General features: G+C 49.5%; 1 protein-coding gene across 5 annotated transcripts in view; it reads right to left on the reverse strand.

Annotated features, from left to right (window-relative positions):
- PLXNA4 (plexin A4) overlaps positions 1 to 25,588 on the reverse strand; it is a 625,415-nt gene that overhangs the window by 142,016 nt on the left and 457,811 nt on the right. For all 5 annotated transcript variants that reach the window (XM_039519677.1, XM_039519678.1, XM_039519674.1 and 2 more), the window contains 2 exons: positions 20,248 to 20,347; positions 17,997 to 18,111 (listed from right to left, as the gene is read on the reverse strand). In XM_039519677.1, coding sequence (XP_039375611.1) covers positions 17,997 to 18,111; positions 20,248 to 20,347 — 215 coding nt within the window. The remainder of the gene's footprint in view (positions 1 to 17,996; positions 18,112 to 20,247; positions 20,348 to 25,588) is intronic.

Genomic DNA, 25,588 nt, shown 5'->3' on the forward strand with positions numbered 1-25,588 from the left:
ATTCCTGTTTGGGCTGTTTATAGAGCCAAGCCCAAGGCTGGAAGCTGAGACCTGGATTCAAATATTCCCCCAGTTCAGGGGGTTTTGTTTCAAATTTGACCTTTTCTTTTTTAAACCCCCTTTTCACTCTCATTAGGTTAGCTTTCAAAATGAAAAGTTGTTTAGAACCAGAAAACTGGAAAATGTCTAAAAACATTACAACCATTTTAAAACTTTTTTCCCCCAAGTCAGGAAATCCTTCAACATGAGCCTGTTTTGTGAACATGCACAGTAGAGACTTGTTAGAGCATCACAGCTAAAAAACTCTGGTGACTCCATCACCACTGAGCATGCTCCAGCCGAGGGCAAGTGAGCTGAGCACGACTTTCCCTGCAATTGCAGCTCCAGAGTGCTGTGGGCTGGGTTGGGGCCAGGTGATGAGACTGTCTCATCTGTGCTCTCAGAGATACCTCTGGTGCCCAGGCAGTGAGGAGGAGAGGGCAGAATGGGCTTTGGTTGAGGAGCCTCAGTCTTTGAGGCTGGGGGTGGGTGGACCTCAGCCCTCCCTCTCCACTGGGTCCCAGCCCAGGGCCCTGTGTATGTCAACCCCTGAACCGGGGCGGGGGGGGAGGAAGAGAGGAAGGAAATGACTCCTCCCAGCAAGAAGTAAAAATCTGCTGCCCTGGGCTACTTCCTACCAGTCTGTTCAGTTTGCGGTGTGGCCCCTCTAGTCCAGTGTTGAGCACTGCCTTGCCATGGTCCCAGGCTCCTTTGGGTAGGGCACCCACAGGTTGTTGAGGACAGGCCCTGTAATGTCTCTGGGGTTCGCTCACTCAGTTAGCTCAGGTTCTGGAAGCGCCTAGGTCCCCTTCGCAGTTTCACTGGACTGGGGAGACAGTGTTCACTCCCTGTTGGCTGCCTAATGCTCCTTCCCCTCAGGCAGGGAGGCAGCAAGCTCCTGCCTCTGCACCAGTTAGCCCCGAACTGGGCCAGGTTCTCTCCTTTTGTTCCCCCTCCAGGCCTGGCATTGGCTGTGGGTATAATGGGGCGGGGCTAGCTGGGCCCAGAAGCTCTCTTTAACCTCTGCTGTGCTGGCTGGCAGTTTCTCTGCTTCATCACAGCATGTTTTCTTAATCATTCTTGTGGTTCTTTGAATCTTCTCCAATTTTTCCAACATCCTTCCTGAAGTGTGGACACCAGAACTGGACACAGTAGTCCAGATGTGGTCACACCAGTGCTAATAGAGACAAATACCTCCCTACACTTACTCAATATTCCTCTGTTTACATACCCAAGGACCCCATTAGTCCTACTGGGGGTAGTGTTGCACTGGGAGCTCATGTGCAGCTGATTAACCAACATAATCCCCCGGTCTTTTTCAGACTCACCCCTCCCCAGGATAGCCCCCTGGAAGTAGAGTTTACATTCTTTGCTCCTGGATGTATGGCTTTACATTTAGCCCTGCTGAAATACATACTATTCCAGCTCACTTAGTGATGCAGATCACTCAGTATCAGCAACCTGCCCTCTTCATTATTTACCATGCCCCCAATTTTTGGGTCCTCTGCAAACTTTGACACCAATGATGTCATGTTTTCTTCCAGGTCATTTATAAAAGTGTTAAATAGCATAGGGCCAAGAATCAAGCCCAGCAGGATCCCACTAGAAACACACCCACTCTATGATGATTCCCCATTTCCAGCTACATTTTGAGACATTTCAGTGGGACAGTTTTTAATCCATTTAATGTGTGCTGTATTGATTTCATATCATTCTGAATCAAAATGTCATGCAGCACCAAGTCAAATGCTTTACACAAGTCTAAGTCTCTATTACAGCAACTCTATTACCATTATCAATCAAACTTGTATTCTGATCAGAAAATGAAATCCAGCTACTTTAGGTCCCCAAATGGCCCCATAGCATCAAAGCCCCTCACAGTCTTTAATGGGTATTGTAACGGGGGCAAGACTCACCCCTGCAGTGTCTCCTGTTGGTCCTCCTGGAAATTAGCTCCTTTGACCCAGAGCATTCTCTGCAGGCTGGTGCCTCACTGCTGCTGGCCCCTGTGTCCCTCCCAGACCTGGTGCCCCTCATCCTCAGGCGCTGTCCCCTGGCAGTACACCCACTGTCTGGGTCTCCCCACACAGGGGAACCCCCACCTCACCTCAGTGGCTACTGCCTGTCATCATCTAGCTCCCTTTCCCTGGGGCTGACTGCAGTCTGTATAAGCCAATCACCACAGGCTGCCTCTCCCTACCCTGGGCTGCACCCTAGTATCTTTCTGGCCTTTGACAAGGCCACAGCCTGGGGCTTTTCCAGGTAGGAGCTCCCCAGCCCTGCTCCTCTTAGGTGCCCTGTTCAGCTTCCCAGCAGCCAGGCCCTTCTCTCAGTAGAGAGAGACTCACTCTGCTCCTGGCCCACTGCCCTCTTATAAGGGCCAGCTGAGCCCTGATTGGGGTGTGGCCACAGCTGAGCCTGCCTCCCCAATCAGCCTGGGAACTGCTTGCTCCCAGCGACAGCCCTCTCAGGCTGGAGCAGGTGACCATCCCCTACAGGTATCCTCACAACACCGCTGTTAGGCAGGGCAGTGCTATTACCCCCCATTTTACAGGTTGAGAACAGAGGCACAGAGAGCCTTAAGGGTATGGCTACGGTGCACACCAGGCCTGGGCTCTGACTCAGGTTTCAGCCCAAGCCCTGCTCCCTGTGACGTTATTGATATAAATTGGGACCATATAGAACATGGGTTGCAACCAAGGTCCTGCAGTGGCACCAAATCTTAGATAAAGGGGGTCATCTAAGGTGTCTAAAGACAGATTATGGGTTGCTGGTTATGATTATGCTGTCTGTATGTCTGTGTATCATTTTGTAGTGGAAGTTGTAAGTATTGGCTTTGTACTGTCTGTATTTTGTAGCGTGTTCTGCTGCTGGGTAACCCCGCAGACAAGTTGGTGTTAGCCCTGCCTAGCCAGCTTGATAGCCCATTAAGGACCATCAGCTACACAATTGACCCATGGAGAGAACGCAGACACACCTTGTGACTCAGCAAGGTATGCAGAGACTTGTCCATGTGACTGCAGACTCCATTTTGTTGTAATTTTCCACAGTAAGAACAAAGAGGTTCTTACACCTGGAAAAGCCTATATAAGGCTGATGCATCATCTCCATCTTGTCTTCAATCCTGCTTCTGACCTCTGGAGGGACTTTGCTACAAACTGAAGCTCTGCACAAAGGACTGAATGACCCATCCCAGCAGGGGATGTTCCAGAGACTTAACTTGACCCTGCAGTTTATGCCATCACTGCTGCAAGCCTGAACTAAGAACTTTGCCATTACTGTGTGTAATTGATTCCATTTAACCAATTCTAGCTCTCATCTCTACCTTTTTCCCTTTGTAAATAAACCTTTAGATTTTAGATTCTAAAGGATTGGCAACAGCGTGATTTGTGGGTAAGATCTGATGTGTATATTGGCCTGGGTCTGGGGCTTGGTCCTTTGGGATCGAGAGAACCTTTTTCTTTTATTGGGGTGTTGGTTTTCATAACCATTCATCCCCAGGACGAGTGCACTGGTGGGGATACTGGGAGACTGGAGTGTCTAAGGAAATTGCTTGTGTGACTTGTGGTTAGCCAGTGGGGTGAGACCAAAGTCCTTTTTGTCTGGCTGGTTTGGTTTGCCTTAGAGGTGGAAAAACCCCAGCCTAGGGCTGTGACTGCCCAGTTTAAGCAATTGGTCCTGATTTGGCACTCTCAGTTGGGTCCCGCCAGAATCGCTCCATCACACTCCCATCCACACAAAAATCAGTCTGACTCAGGTCAGCAAGCACTCAGAACCCAGGCCTCTGCTAGCGGGATGGGCCAGAGCTCAAGTCCCACTATGATGTGGGTCCAAGCCCTGACATTTTGGGTATGGATGCAGCTCAAGCCACAGATCCATGCGAGAGAGTCTGCGTATTTCAATACGGACATGTTGGCATGGCTGTGAGACCTGAGTCTAGAAATTGGAAGCCCGGGTTTACAATGCAGCGTGGATGCTCGAGTCCAGGCTTAGAAACACCAAGTCCACAGACCTGGGTCCCACAGACCAGGGCCGTCCAGAGGATTCAGGGGGCCTGCGGTCTTCGGCGGCGGGGGGCCCCTGCCGTTGAATTGCCGCCAAAGACCCAGCACTGCGGTGGTGGATCCCAGGGCGGAAGGACCCCCCCGCCACAGGTCTTCAGGGCACTGCGGCGGCGGGTCCCGGGGCGGAAGGACCCCCCGCCACTGAATTGCCACCGAAGATGCTCCGGAGACCTGGGCCCCGCAAGAGTTTTCCGGGGCCCCCGGACCGAGTGAAGGACCCTGCTCCAGGGGCCCCGAAAAACTCTCGTGGGGGCCCCTGCGGGGCCCGGGGCAAATTGCCCCACTTGCCTGCCCCCCCCTCTGGGCAGCACTACCACAGACCCGGGTTGACAATGCAGTGTAGACATACCCTAGGGGATTTGCCCAAGGTCACAAATGAAGTTTGCAACAGAACAGGAAATTACACCCAGGTCTCCCAAGTCCAAGCCCTCCACTCTAATCACTGGACCATGCTGCCCCTGAAGTTAGTTTGACAAGATCCCTTTTCCATAAACCCATGTTAACCAGCATTAATTACACCACTCTCCTTTAATTCTTTATTAATCAAGTCCCAAATTAGCCATTCCATTATTTTGCCCAGGACTGATATTTAATACTCCTATTATGGTAGCACCTAAAGGTCCCCTTGCACTACGTGTTGTGTGTGTGGACATGGGCTCACACTGATTAAACTGTGAAATAGCTCTCCAGGGAAGAGGCGAAAGCCCCCTTGCTTGGGAATTTTAAAAATGGATTGGACAAAGTCATAGAAAATGTGGTGCAGAGAACAGTTCTGCACAAACTGTATGACCTCATAACGTACATCTTTCCACCTCTAGTTTTGATGAATGTGCGTCCTTCTTTCTAGTATGGACTCCTTTCAGTGAACATGGATACTCATCTTCAGTACTTCTGCAAAGACTTTTATCAGAGGATCTGAAAACCCTTTATACACATTAAATCATTAACCCTCAGAACAGTCCCATAACATTGTAAGTATCATTGTATAGATGGGGAAACTGAGGCACAGAGTGGTTAAAACCCGTAGCCACACAGTGAGTCCATGGAGGTGCTAGCAACAGAGATCTTCTCATTTCCAGTCCCCACTACAGGAGCTGTCACAGTGGGGCAGAGATGAAAGGAGCTGTCATGCCAGTTGGGTATAATTGCCCCTGCTGCAGTGTTTTCAGCCCTTTTGCAGTCTCTGCTCCTTTCTGCCTCATGGTTGCAGTGAAGTTGCAGCAGAGAAGGGCAGAGAGCATTCGGGAGCATCTTGCGCACGGTCCGCTGCCCATCCAGTGTGATAGCCCTGGATAAAAGGAGAGTGTGACTGCTCAATGAAGGCCCAAACCACATGGGGACAGGGTTACTTAATGTACCTGAGCCTTTTTTGGGGGGCACCCCATATACAGCCCTCAAAAATGAGACTATATATGAACAGGAGTTTGTAACAGAGTCTCCACCTCTAGAGCGTCCCTGCATGGCCTGCGACAGCCCTGCAGACGGCCTGCCTCGATTTCCCTCTGAGGTTTGCAGAAATCATTCTCACAGCACAAATCTTGAAAACAACATTCCCACTCTCTGGGGGGTCTAGTTTGTTTAACCTAGTCCAGCAAAATGAGCCCCCTTTTCACCCAGGGTTTCCACAGCCCTCCTCCTGGGATTACTAAATCCTGGCCAGCCTGGCCCACAAACTCACCCCTTTAGATTAGGGTTTCAAGCCTTCCTTCTAGGCACTGTGGGTTGGCAGCGTTGTTCTTCCTTCCAGCAGCTCCTCTTGCTCAAGTTCCGCTTCACCCAAAGCCTCTCCCTTAGCCACCCCTGAGGTCTGATTCAGTCCCATGGCCACATGAGCTTCATTTTACCCTCCTGGGGAGGAGAGCTGGCGGTGTCCAGGTGGGGCTGAGACCCGTCTCCCTTTAAAGGGCCAGCCACCCTGTGACAGAATTCTTCTTGGGACACTTCCCTTTTGCACCCAAAGTGTTATAGCTGCGTGACTCCCTCCTCCCCCGAGGCTACCCCTGTCCCGCTCAGATACTCACCTGGCCCAACAGAGCTCAATGACAAATTTCCCGTTGACTTCAGTGGGATCAGGCTCTACAGCTTTTATTTTGAAAAAAACATGGAGTTTGAAACCCTTTGGCCTCTGCAGTTGGAAGGTCAGGAGAGTGACAGTGGGATTGTTCCCACCCTCCTTCTCCCACAGATTGGTGACTGCAAGAGATAAAGCCCAAGCCAAAGCAAATAGATGTGTGGCCAATGGGAGGGTCTGGCCACAGACTCCTGGGACTATGGGAAAGGAGTAGCCCAGGCTGAGTGGAAGACGTATTCCAGTGTCACCTTTTATCTGTTGGCTTAACATCGCCCCTTCCTGAGAGCTTTTCCCCTTGGCTGAGGCCCAGATGCTCAAAGCTCCCAAGGGAGCAAATGCAGCTGAAGTTAAAATGCGGGAAAGACAAAGCCACATACTTCAGAGGCAGGTGAACACCCAAAGCAGGCTCTGAATGGTGGGGTTTTTCCTTCTTCCTTGTACTAGTGGCAACTGCTGGCTCCCAAATAATACTACAGTCCTGACGTCCTGTGTTGTAGACTGCAAGCTAGATAGTCAGAAAGTCCCACAATTGCTCTGGGCATCACAGTATTGTGACCCTATATCAGTGCAGGAGGTGAAACAGCATCATCTCACACCAATGCAATGTAGCGGTGGGAAGAGCGAAATGTTGCCACGCTGCATTCTGTGATTATTTTGTCCCACGGGATAAATAAGCTCAAACCACGACAGCAACTAGTCCAACTGGTAAGAGTTAGGGGTATGGTTAGTCTATGGTGCCAGAGGCTTCTTTCACCTCCATCATACCACCTCTCAGTGCTGTTCAAGCACATCACAGCAGTACGTTCTTGGTTAGCCACTACCCATGGAGGCCAGGCAAATTCCCCAACAAGGGGCAGACCTGCAGAGGCCACATTAGGTGGCTGGGAAGGGGAGTGGAATGGCAAGATGTGGGGTGGGCACTGGGAGACCAAACCTGTTTGAAACAAATCTCAATTCCCGTTGCAATTTGGCAAGAGATCTCGGCAGGGAGAGCAGCTGCAGAGCAGCCCTGAGCCAGCAGCGATTTCCGGCAGATACAACTCTGCAGGAATAAGGAATCCTGATAAGACACAGATGAAAAGCAGATGCAGTTTTCTGTGCGCTGGCTGGAAGATGGCAAGGACAGCAGGCATGAAGGCAATACAAAACCAGACTGAGTCACACAGCGCCGGGTCACATCTAGTCTCTCTTCTTCCCCATCCCATCCCCGGCCAGTACAAGACTGTTCCCTAAAATCAGTTCTGTAGCCCAGTTCTAAATGTCCCAAATGACAGGGCTTATTAATACTATTGGAACTGCAATTGTACCTGGAAGCCAAATCTGAAATCAGAGCCCCATTGTGCCGGGTGCTGTACAAACACACCGTAAGAGACACTCCCGGCCCCAAAGACCTTACAATCTAAATAGATAAGGGAGTGAGGGAACCAGAGCAAAGAGAGGGGAACTCACTTTCCCAGAGCAAAGAGAGGGGAGCTGGTCATTGGCACAGCTAGAAATAGAAACCACATCTCCTGAGATGCCATCCAGCACCTTATCCACTAAACCACTTTTCAGTCGTTTCCACTACACCCTTGTCTACTTCTCAGTCTAACAGATCTAAGATCTAATGGATAGGGAATGTCTTTTGACAGTCTACATTTTCCTTATTTAATCTCATCTCATTACTCTGTTACACCCCCCTCTTGAAGATCCAAGTCCTCTCCTTTCTTGGTGTTTGCAGTAGAGATGCGCTGGGACCAAGCCCGCATTTTGGAAATTCCCTCAGTCTCTAGGGAGTCCAGAGCCACATCTGGATTCAAATCTGTGACTCTGGACTTTCTCCAGCTTCCACCTTTCAAATACTTGGAAAGGACGGTCCTCTGTAAGACTGTGCCTTTAACTATCCTGCACTCTAGGGGGTTTCCAAAAACTTCAGCTAATTAGAATGAAAGTACCGATCCTTTCTCCACTTGCACTGTCCAGCTGGGGGCGCTGTGGAGGCCAAGCTCCAAGATGCCTGCTTGACTGTGTCTTAATTGAGCTGCTGTTGGCTCCCAAACTCCGCTCTCATCGCTTCACCTTCACTCCTCTGACAATCCTCTCTTCATGCTCATGCAAACGCAGCAGGTTGCCTGCAAGTTGCTATAGTTACAAAACCTCACTCTTTTTTCCTAATGACAGACAGGTGCCAGGATAAATGAGTGGATAATCAACAAGAGGGGAAGAATTAGAGGCAGCGATATTGGCATCTCTATAGCTGTCACTGGATTCCCCGTGGAATGACGGCCCCATTAATGAGCAGAAATGGAATTTTTCAGCAGTGACACCTTAAGCAGCTGCGTCTCAGGACAGGGACAGTAGCTGGTAAACTAGGCACGGGTTGGAAGTTGAGTTGTTGTCACAGTAACGACTGGACATGTATCACTTCAAGGCCCTGTCCACAATACAAGTGCAACCAGTCCCTGACACTAATCAGAAAATAGACAACCACAGATGTCTCTGCACAGGAGTCTTTTCCCAGAACACAACCATGATGGGCTATCTGTGTTTCTAGCAATGCATTCTGGGAAAATATGGGTTCCTTTGCCGTAGTGCCTTAGGAGGGGACAGAGAGCCCAGAGGGCATTCACACAAACCAGTGAGGCATAGGGCAATGCACTATGGGAAGTAGGAGGACCGGTGCAATTGAGTTACATGGGCCTGGGTAGAAAGTCCCAACTACACTCCAAAATAACGTGCCCAAGAGGTTACAGGAAGTTCACCTCGTGCCACCTCAGCATTGGGGATATTCAGGACAGGACAGAGGTGCATTGGCAGAGCTGGGAGGAGGGGGAGAGGGAAGAAGTTTCACCGGCACCTGCCTGCACATCTCTGACCAGCACCTGGTTCCCAATGTCACTCTCCGCCCCCCTTTTTCACAAGCACAGTCACCCGCCCCCGCAATGTTTACTCAGTCAGAACAAGCAGGGGGACAAAGAGAAATCAGCACATTTCACCGCAAAGGCCTCCGGCGCAGCTCCTCATTGAGTGTGAGGCAGGCACAAGCACTTGGAGACTGGGTGCACGGCTCCTCGGCAGCTGTTCCCCAGCATGCGGCTCCCAGGGCTTTCTCTTGCTTTTGACAAATTAACATTTGAAGCAGTTGCTCTTTTATGTGGGCTTTACTGTCGTTAGCACGTACAACTCAACATAAAACACTTTGGTGCGCGGGTTTTTTCTTCTTTTCCCTTTTAGATGACAGATGAAAATCCTTTTAATGAAAAGCTTGTTTGGGGGAGGCAGAAAAACACATACACACTCACAAGCCGGATGAGCATGGAAAGATGAAAACCTCCTTCAAGGTAATTAAATGATTATGTATCTTTTAAACCCAGCAGATAAAGATTTGTTATCTGGGTTAGCTTTTTGCGTTTCTTTTTTCCATACAAAGCTAAAATCCTTGCAAGGACCAGAACACGATAGTGTTCATCTTACAGAGCAATACAGCACAAAAGGAACCTTAATTCTTTATCCCATCAACTCAAGTAGGTTACTCCTGGCTTACCATCAAGCCTTAAGACTCAACATGAGAATGCCATTCTGGATCAGAGCAGATTTTCACCTATAGGAGGCAGCATTGCTCTAGTGGATAGGGGCTCTGCTTACTAACCAGCTGTGTGCCCAAGGACAAATCACTTTGCCTCAGTTTCCCTTCCTACTCCTTGACTGTCTTGTCCATTTAGATCAGGGGTAGGCAACCTATGGCACGTGTGCCGAAGGCGGCATGTGAGCTGATTTTCAGTGGCACTCACACTGCCTGGGTCCTGGCCACCGGTCCGGGGGGCTCTGAATTTTATTTAATTTTAAATGAATCTTCTTAAACATTTTAAAAACCTTATTTACTTTATATACAATAATAGTTTAGTTATATATTAAAGACTTATAGAAAGAAACCTTCTAAAAACGTTAAAATGTATTACTGGCACGCAAAACCTTAAATTAGCATGAATAAATGAAGACTCGGCACACCACTTCTGAAAGGCTGCCAACCCCTGATTTAGATTGTAAGATCTTTACACCTATACTGTGCAGAGCACAGGGGCCACGATCTCAGTTGTAGCATCTAGGTGCTACTCTTATGCAAATGATAGTCTCATATGCTGTCTCCAACACTGGCTGGTACCAGATGCTTTAGAGGAAGATGCAGGACACCTACCTGTGGAATAAACTACCTCTCTCCTTCTTCCTAAGGGATTCTTAAACCTCTTTGGCTTTTGTAAATGACTCCTTGGACAAAACAGTTTAGTATTTAAATCTCTGATCTGCTTCCTCATCTTCCGTCTCCTCCCCACCCAATAGAATAATATCAACTCCTTTTATAAAGCCGGATCTCGCTTGGTATATTTCAAGCCAGCAGACTTAGCCTTCAAAAACCTGCTGTAAAAGGAAATTATATGTCAGGGTGAAGTATTTCTGCCACAAATCACCCTGAGACATCGTCAACTCTATTTGATTGAGTTCAACGCCATAATCATAAATACTCTTGTTTTATGGGCCCTGCTGAAGTTCTTAACCAAAAGCAAACACGCCTCTTCCAATCAGCTTCAAAACAACTTTATTCATGCCCACCTTTCCAGCGCTGATTCACCAAACTCTTGCCTGGCTTAGGCATGAGATGCAGAGCCAAAGTCCTGACAGTGAACATCTGTCTGTCTGTGTAATTTACAAAGCACACGCCACCAGAGTATCTAGGCACTTTCTGTGAGCAGGGTCAGGGCAGTATCCTGGCTGAATTCCAAGAGCCAATTCTTCACTCTTAAACCAAGCAAAACTACTATTTAATTAAAGGGCCACAGGCAGGGCCAGATTACCCATAGGCTAATAAGGCTATAGACTTAGGCCCTCCTATTTTTAGGCCCTACATTAGGCCCTAATTTTTAAGCCCTTTAAGCCCTCCATTCCATATTGAAGTAACAGCTGAGCGACGGTAGCGGGGGCCATCGGAAATTTTTTGTCTCATTAGATATTGCTTTGTACAAATTAATCCATCAAAAGTGCAGATTCAGCTGATGGTGGTTGTGATTCTGTCTCTGTGGGCTAAGTAAGTGTGTGTGGGCCCAAGCAATATTGAACTTTGTACAGAGTAGGCTTACACTGCACGATAGAAACTGTGTCGAAGAAAGGAGGATGGCAGAAATTGAAGGAGGCCAAAGAAAGATGGGAAAGATAAGATGCAGTGCTGAAAGGTACTCTCTCTCTCTCCTAACGTTTTTGCCTCCTACTAAGTCTGGTGGTGAGGAAGTCCAGGCGAATACCAGCCCAAGTGAACCTGCTGTGCCTGATGAAAAGGACCGGCTTCCTGTGACTTCTCTAGCTGCAGTCTCACCCCACTCCTCTTAAGACTTTCCCAGTGATATTAATACAAAAATATCCTTCTCCAGCGATCCAGGCGAATGGGACATGACTTCTCAAGATCTCATGGCATATTGGACTGAGAAGGGCTCACAGAAATGCCAGAATCTAGATGCTGCCTTTTCACTGACAAAGCGAGAGTACACTAATCAGAATCGTTCTCTGACCAAATCGGTGCTTGAATATGTGAAGCCTAACAAACAGATTGGCAAGCGAGAATGGCCCATCTATTCACCTTCTAAGAAGAAAGTGAACTGTTTTTTATTGCTGCCTGGTTTCTGATACCAAAAAGTGGGGAATGTTCTGTGAAGGTGATTGGAAGAAGACTGCCTACATTGCCAATCACGCAATGAGTGAGCAGCATGCATTGTCAGTTAGCAGCTACCATGCCCGAAAGAAAGTTAGTGGCAGAATTGATACCCAAATGGAAAACCAATTTTTGGAAGCTCGTGCTTATTGGAAGAACATTCTCAGATGAGTAGTTGAAACCATAGTTTTTCTTGCTGAGCGTGGTCTGCCATTCTGTGGCTCAGATGAGACTGTTGGATCGAAACACAATGGCAATTACCTTGGCATTTTAGAGCTAATCGCTAAATTCGACTCTTAGCTCAGCATCAATGAACACGCAAATCGTAGAAAAGGCCATACATCACATCTCTCAAAGACTATTTGTGATGAATTCATTGCACTGCTGGCAAAGAAGACGCTATCAGCCATTGTAGACGAGATCAAAGATGTGGGATATTTTTCAGTGTCCGTTGACTCAACACCGGATGTGTCACATGTAGATCAGCTGACTGTCATCTTGCGTTATGTCTATCCAGTGGAACAGTTGAGTATTTCATGACTTTCATAAACATCACCAACACAGGGGAGAAACTTGCCGCGTACCTACTCCATTGAAAATGGGATTTGATGTCAGCCTTTGTTGTGGCCAAAGCTATGACAATGCAAGTAATATGAGTGGCAAATATTCAGGGATGCAGGCCAAGACAAAATGGTTGACTACATACCATGTGCTACACACTCACTCAACCTTGTTGGCCAGTCTGCTGTTTATTGTTATGTTGAAGCAGTTTCTTTTTTTTTTGGATTTGTCCAAGAATTGTACATTTTTTTCTCTGCATCAACCAGTCATTGGTTGATTCTTAGAGATTCACCACCCAAGGGATGCCTACTGCCCAAATCACTCTCAGGGACATGGTGGGGTGCCAATGCTGAATAAATAATATGTAAATATGTGTGTAGAGAAATGTTTGATGACTTTATAATTTTTTTTGCAATATGTAATTCATACTTAGGCCCTTCCCTCCCACGAGCCTTAGGCCCCTCATAACCTTAATTCGGCCCTGCCCACAGGAAACTGGTCCCAAATTAGGAACCAAATCTTGAGGTCTTTATTCCAACTTTTATTGACTTCAGTGGGTGAGAACTGAGCATGGAGCTCAAGATCTGACCCTTGGTAATTATATTCTGCCTGTCTAAAATTCCCCCTGCATGTTCAGCTAGGGTATCCTTCTCTCCTTCTGTGGATCTCGTTCAGTGCTGCTGGTGCTGTTATAATGGTTGCCATGTTCCACCCCCAGGGTTGTCACATGCCATGTCCTAGGTGGTGAAGAGGAGCCTATACTGCAAGGAAAATCTTGGCCCTGCTAGAGGTGAAGTAGATGACCTCACAGCCCATAGGATTTAGGGTTTAAAAGAGAACTAGATAAATTCATGGAGGTTAAGTCCATTAATGGCTATTAGCCAGGATGGGTAAGGAATGGTTTCCCTAGCCTCTGTTTGTCAGAGGTTGGAGATGGATGACAGAAGAGAGATCACTTGCTCATTACCTGTTAGGTTCACTCCCTCTGGGACACCTGGCATTGGCCACTGTCAGTAGACAGGATACTGGGCTGGATGGACCTTTGGTCTGACCTAGTATGGCCATTCTTATGTAGGATAATTCTTCAAAGCAAGCTGGTACCCTATCAAATCAGTAAATAACAATAAAAGACACAACAGTTCTCATCAGAACATACTGTACGAGACTATGAGAGAGACCAGCAAGGGAGTCAGACCTATATATACCAGGAGACGTGAGGAACATCTGAGGAAAGTGGGACATAGACACAAGCTTTGACTACACAAGCCCCTGAGGGATCCCTCTCAGCACTCCAGCACGTAAGAGGGGTCATGAATATAAGCACAGCCAGAACATGTGCTACCAGATTGGGAAGACTGAGTTCACACTAGGCCTGGGGTTTGGTTTCAACGTGCTGCAATAGGAGATAGAAAGACAGTCAAATTAAGGTGAGTGGGGCAGCAAATGGGCCAGATTGTGGGGGAGGGAACAAGTCTGATATGCTGAAATGCTGATTAAATAGGAGGAGTTGCTGGCAATTGCACATGTGATGAAGTTCCGTCAATGCTTGTTTGCTTGGCAAGAAGTCACTAAACTGCTTAGCTGTGTGTCTGCAAGATTGCAAATGGGATGCTCTGTCCATCACACTGGGACTTTAAGGTGGTATGAATGCCTGCTCAATTGATACTGCAGATATATCCTTCTCCCAAGTGGTATGCAACATCCCCCTTCCCTGGGGAAGTGAAGAACTTCCTAAAGCAGGGAAAGTGCACATCATGGTAGCAAGAAGGGCATTAGGGATGGAGAGGAAAGACCAACAGAAAAAGGTTCACTTAATGACATGGTGTTTTGAATGCTTTGGAAGATGACAGAAAGAAGGCAGGCTGTAGAGGAGACAGAAACTGGGTCCCAGCTGATGCCCACACTGGGCAGTGAAACATCTCATCCACATTCATGAAAGGCTCCTGAGGGTAGGTGAAGGGATAGCCGTATCTGAAGAAGCTCGAAGGCCATATGGCTTGAGGAACCAGTGCTCCAGCACAAGTAGTTAGTGGGTTTGGCAGGAATGGTTAAAGGACTAGAATTGAAAAGGACACAACTTGGAGACATGGAATGGAATTAAAAGAGGAAAATATTGGGCTGAATAACAGGAAATACTCACTGAGAAATCTCTCAGGCATGGAATAATGTCTCCAGGAGGTGGTGGAAGACCTGCCACTTGTGAAATTTAAAGGAGACTGGACAAAATATTTCAGAATATGCTCTGGGCCAATCCCCCGTTGGCCTTTGTGGAATGGACTAGATGCTTTAGAAGGTCTTTCCCAGCTCCAGTTTCTTTGATTCTATGGTGTAGTTAACTGAGGAATGCCAAACATGTGGAGACCAGGCCAGCAACCGCACAGAACCTGCCCTGCAGCCACGTGGCATTCCTCGTGCTTCCAGGCAGCAAACCACCATGGTTGATTTTGATTTTGGAGGTTGTCCGTCCCTATTGATGCTGAGTCATCTTTCCAAATACTCAGCGGTGCTTCATCTACATGAGGCAGCAGGACAAAGAATGTCATATCCTGATCTGAGCTGCTTTTTGCCAGATGCTGGGTCCAAAGTGAAAGATGATTGTGCCTGTGCCTCATTTGTAAACCAAGAGACTAAGATTTTTCTCAAGCCACTTAGGAGAATACTGTAACTTTATGGGAGTATCCTCTACCAAACGGGGTGACTGAGAGTGCAATTCACACAGCCAAACATATAATATATCTCAGAAACAAATCAGCTGAAGGTATGAAGCAGCCACCTAAACTGCTGCTTACTTGTTCATGTTTTGAGAGGAAAATTAGGCTACCAGCATCCACTCCAGTTCTCAAAAGCAGGAGGGTGGCACTCCATCTAGATGGCACCAGTTGCAGAGGAAAGGACCATTTTTGATCAAACAGCACTGCCACCTACCAGTTTTCTTGACTGGGTAACTAGGAATCTGCATGTGCATTGCAGCTTGAACAAAGGGATGGCCAAGGATCCAAACCACAGTGGCATCGCACTGCAGCACCATCAGAAAGCAGAAACATGTGCAACAGAAAATATTACCTATGAGACGAGTTGAGGCCCCACCTGATCCAGAGGTGAAAGGTGGAAAGAAGCTGTGACAGGCAGGGGTGTTTGGCCGTGGCCAATTCCTCATGATGCTTGATCCTGGGGAATAACAGCCATCTGGTTGGGAAAGACCTACCAGAAACACCAAATGCTGGACTGACGGCCGGAACAGCTTGTCTTCCTGCCAAGTCCCCAGCAAGTTTCAAAGCAGACTAACAGTGAAGGCTGAGTCCCAACAGGCCAAGTACCGGCAATCTCCTGCCCATGAATATTTATGTCCTGCACAGTTGTCACTGTAGTTCAAGATTGCTGCCTCCAGGATTGAACTGTCAACCCACAGGCTGCTAAAGAAGAAGGGTGGCTTCAGAAGTGAGAGGGAAGAGGGTGCAGTAAATGTGTGGCGGCCCAGCAAAAGGACTGGGGACAGACTGGCTGGGTCACAGACCAGGGTGCTATCCTATAGCCCCCAGAGATGCAAGGGTGTCATCTCAACATTGTCAATTTAAGGTTTTATACCTTACGAACCTTCACGGCCAGGAAAAAAATTGTTACCTGTCAGCGGAGAACAGGGATTCCCAGCTTTCTGCTGGAGTTCAGCGACAGTCTCTGTGCCCGGTGAGTCATGAGAGATCAGACCTTGTAATAGATACTGGTCCCTCTGGAGAGGCAATAGACAGGTCAGCTCGGGTCCTTTACCCGCCAGGCCAGAACGCTTTCATGCTTCTCCTCACCACGCAGTCATGAAGTGGCTTTCCATCTGTATTCTCCTGAGCTCCGCTCGGCGGTGACTGCTCACCGGGTTCCGGCCAGGCTGGGCGCAGCAGCTAGTTCTGGTGCTAATCCGTAGGGCCCAATACAGCCCTGTCTTAGGCAAGTGGCACTGAGGCCTCTCCTCGCCTTCCAGGGGCGGCTGCTTACAGCAGTGATGGACTGGGAAATCGAGGCTCCCAGTAACCAGGAGCACAAGCCTAAAAGCCGCTTCCTCCCCCCAGCAGCCCCCCTCACCCGTACGAGTGCATCCTATCTTTGCAGCCCCCTTGGCTTCGAGAGCCAGGAAGCCTGTTTGTCGGTGAGCAGTGGCAGCTGTAATGGCTTCCATCACTGACGCTCCCTACGTTCCTGTCTTACATTCGGATGTCCAAGTCAAGCCCGGGAAAGGCTGACAACACATTATGTATCTGCGGCGCCTGCTCCACCATGCGTGGCAGGGACAACAACCCAGCTGGGGAGAGCTCTTGGCTCAGCTCAGAAATGCGGGCACTCAGACGCTGACAGCGAGTCGGACCGCACCGGCTGGCGGCAAGCACCTCTGCGCCTGACACCCTGACAGTTTGAGAACGGACCCAAACGCACAGCAAGCCCCGGCGATGGCAGCGCTTGAAAACAGAACCAGAGGACTCCCCCGATCGAACAGGCTGTGCTTTTGTCCCGCCAGCTCTCTCTCCAGTGGTAGCACTTTGATCACCCTCGCCTCTATTCCTGGCAGCTGGCTTCAGCCGTCAGACATTGCAGCAATACCCGCGTGCGACCCGTTACCGTGCTGAGGGATTGGGGTAGCCAGCCAGGGGAAGTTATTTGGCTTTCAGCCTGATCTCAGAGATGCTGGCCCACATCAGCAGGTGTCCAGCGCACAGAGCAGCAAGGGCCGGGCTCAACGGAGTGAGGGGAGAGTAGGAAGAGGCAGCAAAGTGAGGAAGGGAAGGGGAAGGTGAGTTGAGGGGAGCATGAGAGTGAGGGGTGGGAATGAGGGAGGGGGAGTGACAGGGAGAAAGTTGCAATGAGGGGGTAGAAGGGACAGGAATGGGGGATGGGGAGGGGCAGGGAGGGTGTTGCAGTGAGGGGTGGAAGGGACAGGAATGGGGAGGGGCAGGGAGGGTGTTGCATTGAGGGGGTGGAAGGGACAGGAATGGGGAGGGGCAGGAGGGTGTTGCAGTGAGGGGTGGAAGGGACAGGAATGGGGGAGGGGCAGGGAGGATGTTGCAGTGACAGGGTAGAAGGGGCAGGAATAGGGGAGGGGCAGGGAGGGTGTAGCAGTGAGGGGGTGGAAGGGACAGGAATGGGGGAGGAAGGAGCAGGGAGGATGTTGCAGTGAGGGGTGGAAGGGACAGGAATGGGCGATGAGGAGGAGCAGGGAGGATGTTGTAGTAAGGGGCAGGAATGGGGGAGGGGCAGGGAGGGTGTTGCAGTGAGGGGGCGGAAAGGGCAGGAATGGGGGAGGGGGAGGGCTGTTGCAGTGACAGGGTAGATGGGGCAGGAATAGGGGAGGGGCAGGGAGGATGTTGCAGTGAGGGGGTGGAAGGGACAGGAATGGGGGAGGGGGAGGGGGAGGGGCAGGGAGGATGTTGCAGTGAGGGGGCGGAAAGGGCAGGAATGGGGGAGGGGAGGGCTGTTGCAGTGACAGGGTAGAAGGGGCAGGAATGGGTGGTTGGGAAAGGAGGCAGTTTGTTGGTTTCAGTCAGACATAAGCATTGCCCAGCCCCCGAACCCTCGGTGTCCCCCCCGTGTCCCTTCCTACCTCTGGCAGCTTGACTCGCCCTTCCTGGAAGGAGCAGGAACGGGGGTCGTGGGTGCAGACGTGGCGATATTTGCACCAGTGACACCGATAGGGGCTCTCCACACAGGACAGACACCTGGGGAGAGAGAGAGAAGAACTCACTGAAGCCCTCAAGAACCCAGGGATTGCACACACTCCCCTGTCAAGGGCCCCCCTGCCCTACGACTCAGAGGGGAGCACAGTCTCCATGGCCACTCAGTCCTTGGTCTATCTGTTGCGGCTGCCAATAAGGAAACTGGTTCACGCACATGCCAGTCATGACGGTGTTTTTGGTCAGTGGCGGTGAGCAGAATGGGCACTGCCAACCCTGGTGTGAATCAGAGACGTTAGGCCTGATTCCAAAAACACCTCAGTAAACCTAAAGTAACTCCAGAGAGGTCAACAGAGGTACCCGGGTATTACACCCCGTGTCAGAGAACAGAATTAGGCCCGTTATGACCCTTATCTGCCTGTACAAAATGGCTCTGAATGCACCTTTCCATGTCAGCTTTACTGACCCACTTTCCAAGTGGAACAGGGTACAACTCTCTGGTGAGCACGGGGTTAATTTGGCTCCACTCCCCTCTGCCCTGGCACAGGGTGGGCAGGGGGAGGGCTATCAGAGCAGCTACTCGGGAGAAAAGCTCATCACCCAGGGTCAAAGGACAGGTCGGCTTTTTTGCTTATTTTCCCCATATGTTACCATCTCTTGCTTTCTTGGGGGAAAGCCAGGCTGACTGCAACTGCGTGTCCTTGCTCATTACTTCTTTGTGTCTTGTGTGGACTCACTAGGAACTGAACTGAGATCAGCGCCGTCAGATGGTAGGACTCTCAGTTGCTCCCTGCGCACATGTTCATCTGGCCAGGATGGCCAATGCCGGTCCCACCCGTGTAAGGGAGGGTTTAAATAGTGCTACAGGGGGAATTTCACTAGCACTGATGTGCCATTTGATCCTTTAAACATACATGTGTGAAAAATACCACCCAGCCACATCAGGCAGACATCACTTCTCCGTCCTCTCTGAAATCTTGCTCTGTGTCAATCCACCCTAAGCTCTGATGCAAAGAGCTGGTTTTTAAATTGGTAACAAGTACTTACTCTGATAAATCAAATTAAAAATGGATAGCGTATTATAGTTTGTCAAGTCAGAAACCAAAACATGCCATAAATATTTAACACCCCATCACTTTCGTTTCTTCCCCTCCTCCCCCCCGGCTGCTGTTTGTCAAAGCAGCGGGGACACGGAAATAGGATTTGCCTTTGCTTGTGAATCACTGCGCTGCAGTAATTATCGCCTCTTGGCACTTCCGGAGCCCTGTCTGGGAAAGGTGATGGCCTGGGCATGGGGGCACAGCCCATCTGCCTTGCTCAGGAACAGAGCAATCCACTGAAGAGGGGTCCTCCCTCTGCCTTGGAATATGAATCCTACACACTCATCTCCTGTGCAGTGATGACTCTAGTCCCACATCGGATGTTCTAAAGGAGGAGTTCTCGGTGGATCGGTCCAGACCACCCTGCTCTTCCCATAATGCTTAACAGGATGGGCGTTCCAGCCAGATCCCAGATACACAGCAGGAGAATCCAGGATGGAAAGGGGGTTCCTGGTAGGAAAAGGTTATTCTATGGCCAATCAGCCTGTGGTAGCAATCCAGTTCCTAGAGAACAGTGTCCACATCACACACAAAAACAAATTTACCATTAATTGGCCCTCTGTCCATTCAAGGCCCAATCCTGCCAACACTTAGTACCGAGCCAGGTGCTAACTAACTGGAGTGGTCCCAGTGACTAATGGCATGAGCAAGGATTGATAAAGCACAAGAGTGTGCAGGATCACGCTCCACATGAGTAGCCGCTAAAGTCCACATGGCCATTTGCCGAGGTTGTGACTCAATTTCCACTCAGTCAGTCCTCTGACAAATCCCCACTGATGTGGTGTTTTGCCTGAGTACAAACCAAGTCAGCTCAAAGCCCATGACTAGGAAGTTTAATAAGTTGTTTCCATGTTGTCCTGCACATTTCCAATAGCAGGAGGGTACCTGTCACCCAGCATAGGCTAATCTGTGGGATAGATGTTCTACCAAGCCCCAAGAGACATGACTGCAGGTCTCCTCGACACCTAAGTGGCCGTCTCTGTGCTACCTGGACCAGCCACGGTGGGCAGCTGGGACAGATTCAAAGCAGCATGATAAGGTTGTGGTGGGGAAGATGCACGTCAGGGGAATACAAACTTACGAGTTGTGGACGCTGCAGTTGTAGAAGACAAAGCTGGTGCTGGCGAAGGTCATGCCTGTCTCCTTGGACTTGAGCTGGAGCTGGACAATGTGATGGTCTCCTGTGGAAAAAGCATAAGGATCATGAGAGATGACTGGACGATTGTATTAATAACCAAATGAATCATTAACGGCCATGTCAAAAATCTGCACCATCGCACAGCCCACAGCAATATGGCCAAATGGGACCAAGAGTTTTATGGCAGTTTTTAGGCTCCCAGCTTGGGATGTCTAGGGCTTGATTTTCAGAAGCACAGAGCACCTCCAGCTTCCTTGGGTTTGAGTGGAGGGCTGGGTATTCCACTGTCAGGCCAAAAGGGTCTCAAGCCAGACACCCAAAGATTGAGGCACCAAGAATCAGTGGCCACTTAAGAAAATGCTCTTATTATTCTGAATTTGTATTTCAGTAGCGCCTAGACACCCTAATTCAGATCAGAGGCCTGCACAGAGGTAGAGACAGTCCCTACCCCCAAAGAACCTGCCATCTAAACATGCAAGACAGAGGTGGGATTGGGAAGAGACACAGGCACAAAGAGGGGAAGTGACTTGTCCAAGGTCACACAGCAGGTCAGTGGCAGAGCTGAAAATAGAGCCCAGGCCTCCTGGTACCCAGTCCAGTGCTGTGTGTGTCTGAATTGAGCTGTTTGCCCCTAATTCAGACAGGAAGGTCCTGGAAACAGGGTCTGCCTTTGTGTTTTGTACAGCATTACTCACACTGATCGTGCGCGACAAATAACGACCAACAATACTACTTCATAACACTGCTCTGTTGCCACATCCCCTGCCTGCAGACTCTAGACTTCTCTTCTGGACTCGATCTAATACTGCAGGGTCTTTTCCAGGCATTACTTTTATAGGCTTGTCTACATTTTAAATGCTGCAGCAGTGCCACAGTAGTGCTTCAGTGTAGACACTACCTACACCAACAGGAGGGGTTCTCCTGTTGACATGGTTAATCCACCTTCCCAAGAGGCAGTAGCTAGGGCGACAGTAGAATTCTTCCATAGACCTAGCACTGTCTACATCAGGGGTTAGGTCGGCTTAACTAAGCGGCTCAGGGGGATGGATTTTTCACACCGTCAGCGAAGTTATACTGATCTAATTTCCTAGTGTAGACCAGGCATAAGACTGTACCTCAAATTGCTTATAAATGTTAACTAACCTAAAGCTTTCAATACCTCTGTGAGGGAGGGAAGGGAGAAATAGGGATAATTCCACCTGCCACTGAAATGCAGCTGCTTCTGGAGTGGAATGTAGCCGCTGTTAACAATGCTACGCTCCACTCCATGAATAATAAACTTCAGCAGACAGAAGCCTGCAATGCCACATGGTGGTAGGAAATAAAGCCAATGGGTAACATTTTCCAAAGCACCTAAGTAACTTACAAGCCTAAATCCCATTTTCAAAAGGCACATATGCATTTGTGACTTAGGCTCCTTGGTCATTTATAGAGCCCTGTAAATCCACAGATATTCACTTTGAATCCGCGGACCATTTTTGCAGATGGCGGATTGGATGCGGATACAAATTTTGTATTCGCACAGGCCTCTAAATATAGGCCCTCAAAGGCAGAGAAGCAGCTTTCTGCAGCTCATAGCCTATGAGGCTGCTTCCCTGCCTTCCAGAGCCTACAACCCTCCCAACCCCCCCTACAGAGAAAGGGGAGGTGATAGATCAAGACAGGAAGCAAAATCCCGCATGCTCCTAGCATGGCAGTTTAAGCAGCCAAGCAATTTAGGAAACCACTCCTGACTTCATTGCTGTTCCAGGTCAGTCGGAGAGGGAAGCCACACTGATGTACTCTGCAGAAGCAGCTGCCTCCCTCTTCAGCTGACCTGGTATGGCACAAATTAATCAATGGCTGAGCAACATGAGAGCACCTTTGCCCCCCTCCTGTACCCCTAACCCTTGCATCCCCCTCCTGAGCCCACGTGGGGAAACTGTCCCGGAATCACAGAGCACCTGTCACTGCTCCTCACTCCCCCACACAGGAGAATGACCTGCCAAGCCGAGAGGTGCCGGGGCTCAGCCCTGGCAAACCCTGACAAAAAAGCACTGTAGCCCAGCGATTGTATTCCCCTTGCATGCTTCCACAGGGTGAACAGTGGCTGGTGCAAAGAAACTGGGATTGGTGAGCTCTTTAAACCACAAGTTGAGGACTTCAATAGCTCAGACATAGGTCAGGGGTTTGTTACAGGAGTGGGTGGGTGAGATTCTGAGGGCTGCGTTGTGCAGGAAGTCAGACTAGAAGATCATAATGGTCCCTTCTGACCTTAAAATCTATGAGTCTATGAGACTTAATAAATCACAAGCTAAATAGGCCACAGACTTTTTTATTTCATAGCTCAGTTTGTGATTTTGAAGCATTATTGAGGTGAGAGGTTTGTTTCATTATTTTTAATGTAAAAAGCTATTTGTTCTGATGCCGGTTGTATAATCAGATTGATGTTTAAAATAACAATAACAACAATAATAGTAATATTAATGTGCATGTTTATTAAGCTATATAGCTTTCTTATACAGTACACAACACATGCACACAGACACTCCAGGTAGCGTGCAGCTGTGGGTGTGGTGCATATGTGGATACAGATAAAAGACAAATTGTGAATCGCGGGGTGGATACAAGTTGATTCCTGCGGACGTGGATCGGATGCAGATCCACATTTCTGTATCCACACAGGGCTTTAGTCATTTAGGTGTTTTGGAAAACGTTATCCAATGTAATTTTTAGCTATATGTGTTATCACATCATCAGGCTGTCAGCTTCCACAATGATGGGTGTGTTGGGGAGGCGGGGAAGAGACAGAGAGAGATCACATTTGGAATAGCGCATCCAATTCTGGGCACCTCAGCCCCAGAACGGATCCCTCAAATTGAAAGAATCAGAGAATCATAGACTATAAGGGTTGGAGGAGACCTCAGGAGGTCATCTAGTCCAACCCCCTGCTCAAAGCAGGACCAACCCCAACCACTGAAGAGCAATGAAAGAGCAATGAAAACTCACAAGGAAAGATTCGAGAGGATTAAATATGTATGGCTTGGCCAAGCAATGACTAAGGACTGTCCCTCTAGATTTTTAAACTACACGCATCACTGTGCTATCAGAGCATGGCATTTCCTAACCCCTGTCCATTTTTTGAAATTTAGACATGCTGTGGTTGAACTGGTTATGGTACTCCAAGGAGACAGCTAGGAATAATGGGCCAGATCTGGAGTCCTCACACAGGCAAACCCCCCAGTGATGTCAGCAGGAGCTATGCCTGAGTACAGGCCCCAGGACTAGGCCTGATAAGTAGGAATTGTGCACAGGAAAATGTAGGTAGATTGGGCCTGACCCGTGAAGTCCTTACTTCAAGAAGCTCAGTCAGTGGGAGTAAAATCTAAGATAAGAGCTTCCAGGTCTCTTTTAGATGGTTGACCCTTCTCAGTGATGGGAGTCCCATCTCTTGGGTCATTTAAAATCAGCCAGGGGAAAGTTTACCATTGGGAATACTCTTTCATACGCCAATGGGGGAGCTGGACTGGCCAGGGCTGGCCAGGTCTTTTCCATCTCTTACTAATCAGAGTCTATGATAATTCAGGCCAACAAGTGAGAGGCTGAGAGCGGAGAGGAGGAGGGAGCGATGTTAGTGTGGAGCTAATCGGACTAAGGAGGACATGAACACTGAAAGCTACGGCAACGGTGCTTCATTCTGCAGGCTGAGGCGGTCACAACATGCCCCCAGGAGGGGAGGCCGGGTGGATTGCAGGATGACTGGCTGGCCTGCTGAGCCTTGTGGTGTCACAGGACTGGAAGGGCACGCCTGCTCTCCGTTGCTGGGGACTCATTTTCCGGGTGAACGTTCTGCCCTCATTTATTTCCGCTGCTTGCTGCTAAAGGCTTGGAGCCTGGGCGGGGTGAGTGTGACCCAACGGGGGCGCGGTGCTACATTCACAAGTGATGAGTGAGTGGTGTAAGTTACACTCCCTTACAGACAGGCCCTCCTTACACCTGCTCTGCTGAGGTGGGATGAACCCAGGGACCAGCCTGCTGTGGGGACGTGCAGCACCTCGGGTGGGGGTTCTCCTGTGAACATCACACTGTGCTGAGTCCCGAAGGGGGTGTCCTCTGCGAACTCCACCAAGGCCGATCCCCATGTGAATAGCAGCCCCAGGGGCTGGGAGGAGCTGCTGAGTTCCCCAGGGGATTGCCATGCTCAGGTGTGTGTTGAGTCTTTAGGGGGTTCCTCTCCTAGCATTGAGCCCCCCTAACATTGGGGGCTCAATACCATGCTGAAGTCTCTTTCCGCTTTCCCCCACCTAATCACATCTCTTCGCTTCCTTCCATCCTGCTCCCCTCTGAGCATGCTCTCCCAGAGCAACCTCCATGCACCACTCTCATCCCATAGGGAACATGCACTGCTCACAGGCTGCCAGCCCCACATCCACAGCAGACACTGAGCCTCCCCTGGAGCCGACCCCTCCCCCCATTATCCAGCTCCCAAATCCACCCACTCCTTTTCTCACTCCTCATCTACCCGCATCCTCCGTCCACTCCACTATCATTAACCCTTTCTGCCTCTCCACCAACTCCAAACCCCGCATACCTCCCAGTCGGCTCCCTTGGGCCCACCCGCAGCGGATGTTATATGCGTGAAGTAACTGCAGTAATTTTATGATGAAGGAGCCCATGTTTAATTCAAGGCTTTGACCTGGCTGGCCCTTCCACCTCTATTATTTTCCTCCTCAGCAGAAAGATTCATTAATCAATCAGGCCAAAACAAGTTTGACAATTCATCTCCACACGCACATGTACACACACACACGCACACACACTCCTGAATACATTGTGCCACCAGCACTCGACTCTACTGCCCATCTGCTGCCGATGGCTTTGACAGCTCTGTTAACTGCTTCATATTTAACAACTTTGCCAGTGCTCTGGGGACTGGCTGGCTCTGGGGGTTGGGAACAAGCTATGGAACCTCCCACCCCTCTCTTCAATCCACCCTCTGGCGGTCTGCACCAAGGGCCGTATTTTCAGAGGTGCAGAACACCAGCCATTGACGGTGATGGGAGCCGTGGGAACTCAACTGCTCTGGAAATCAGACTCTAGAAGTGCCCCTTTTTCTCCATCACTCTAGTGTCACTCCTTTCGTTTGCTCGTGGCTCTGAGCCGGGTCCCTAATGGACAATGGTCCGCACCAGAGAAGTCCCCATCACAAGCGCTGCGAGCTAGCATCCTTCTTGGTAGGCTAGTCAACAGCAGGCAAGGATTGAGTGGGAAGTGGAGACGGGAACTGCCTTCTGACTCCTTAGCT

This window comes from Mauremys reevesii, linkage group 1 (genome assembly GCF_016161935.1).
Source record: "Mauremys reevesii isolate NIE-2019 linkage group 1, ASM1616193v1, whole genome shotgun sequence".
NCBI classification, from domain to species: Eukaryota; Metazoa; Chordata; order Testudines; family Geoemydidae; genus Mauremys; species Mauremys reevesii.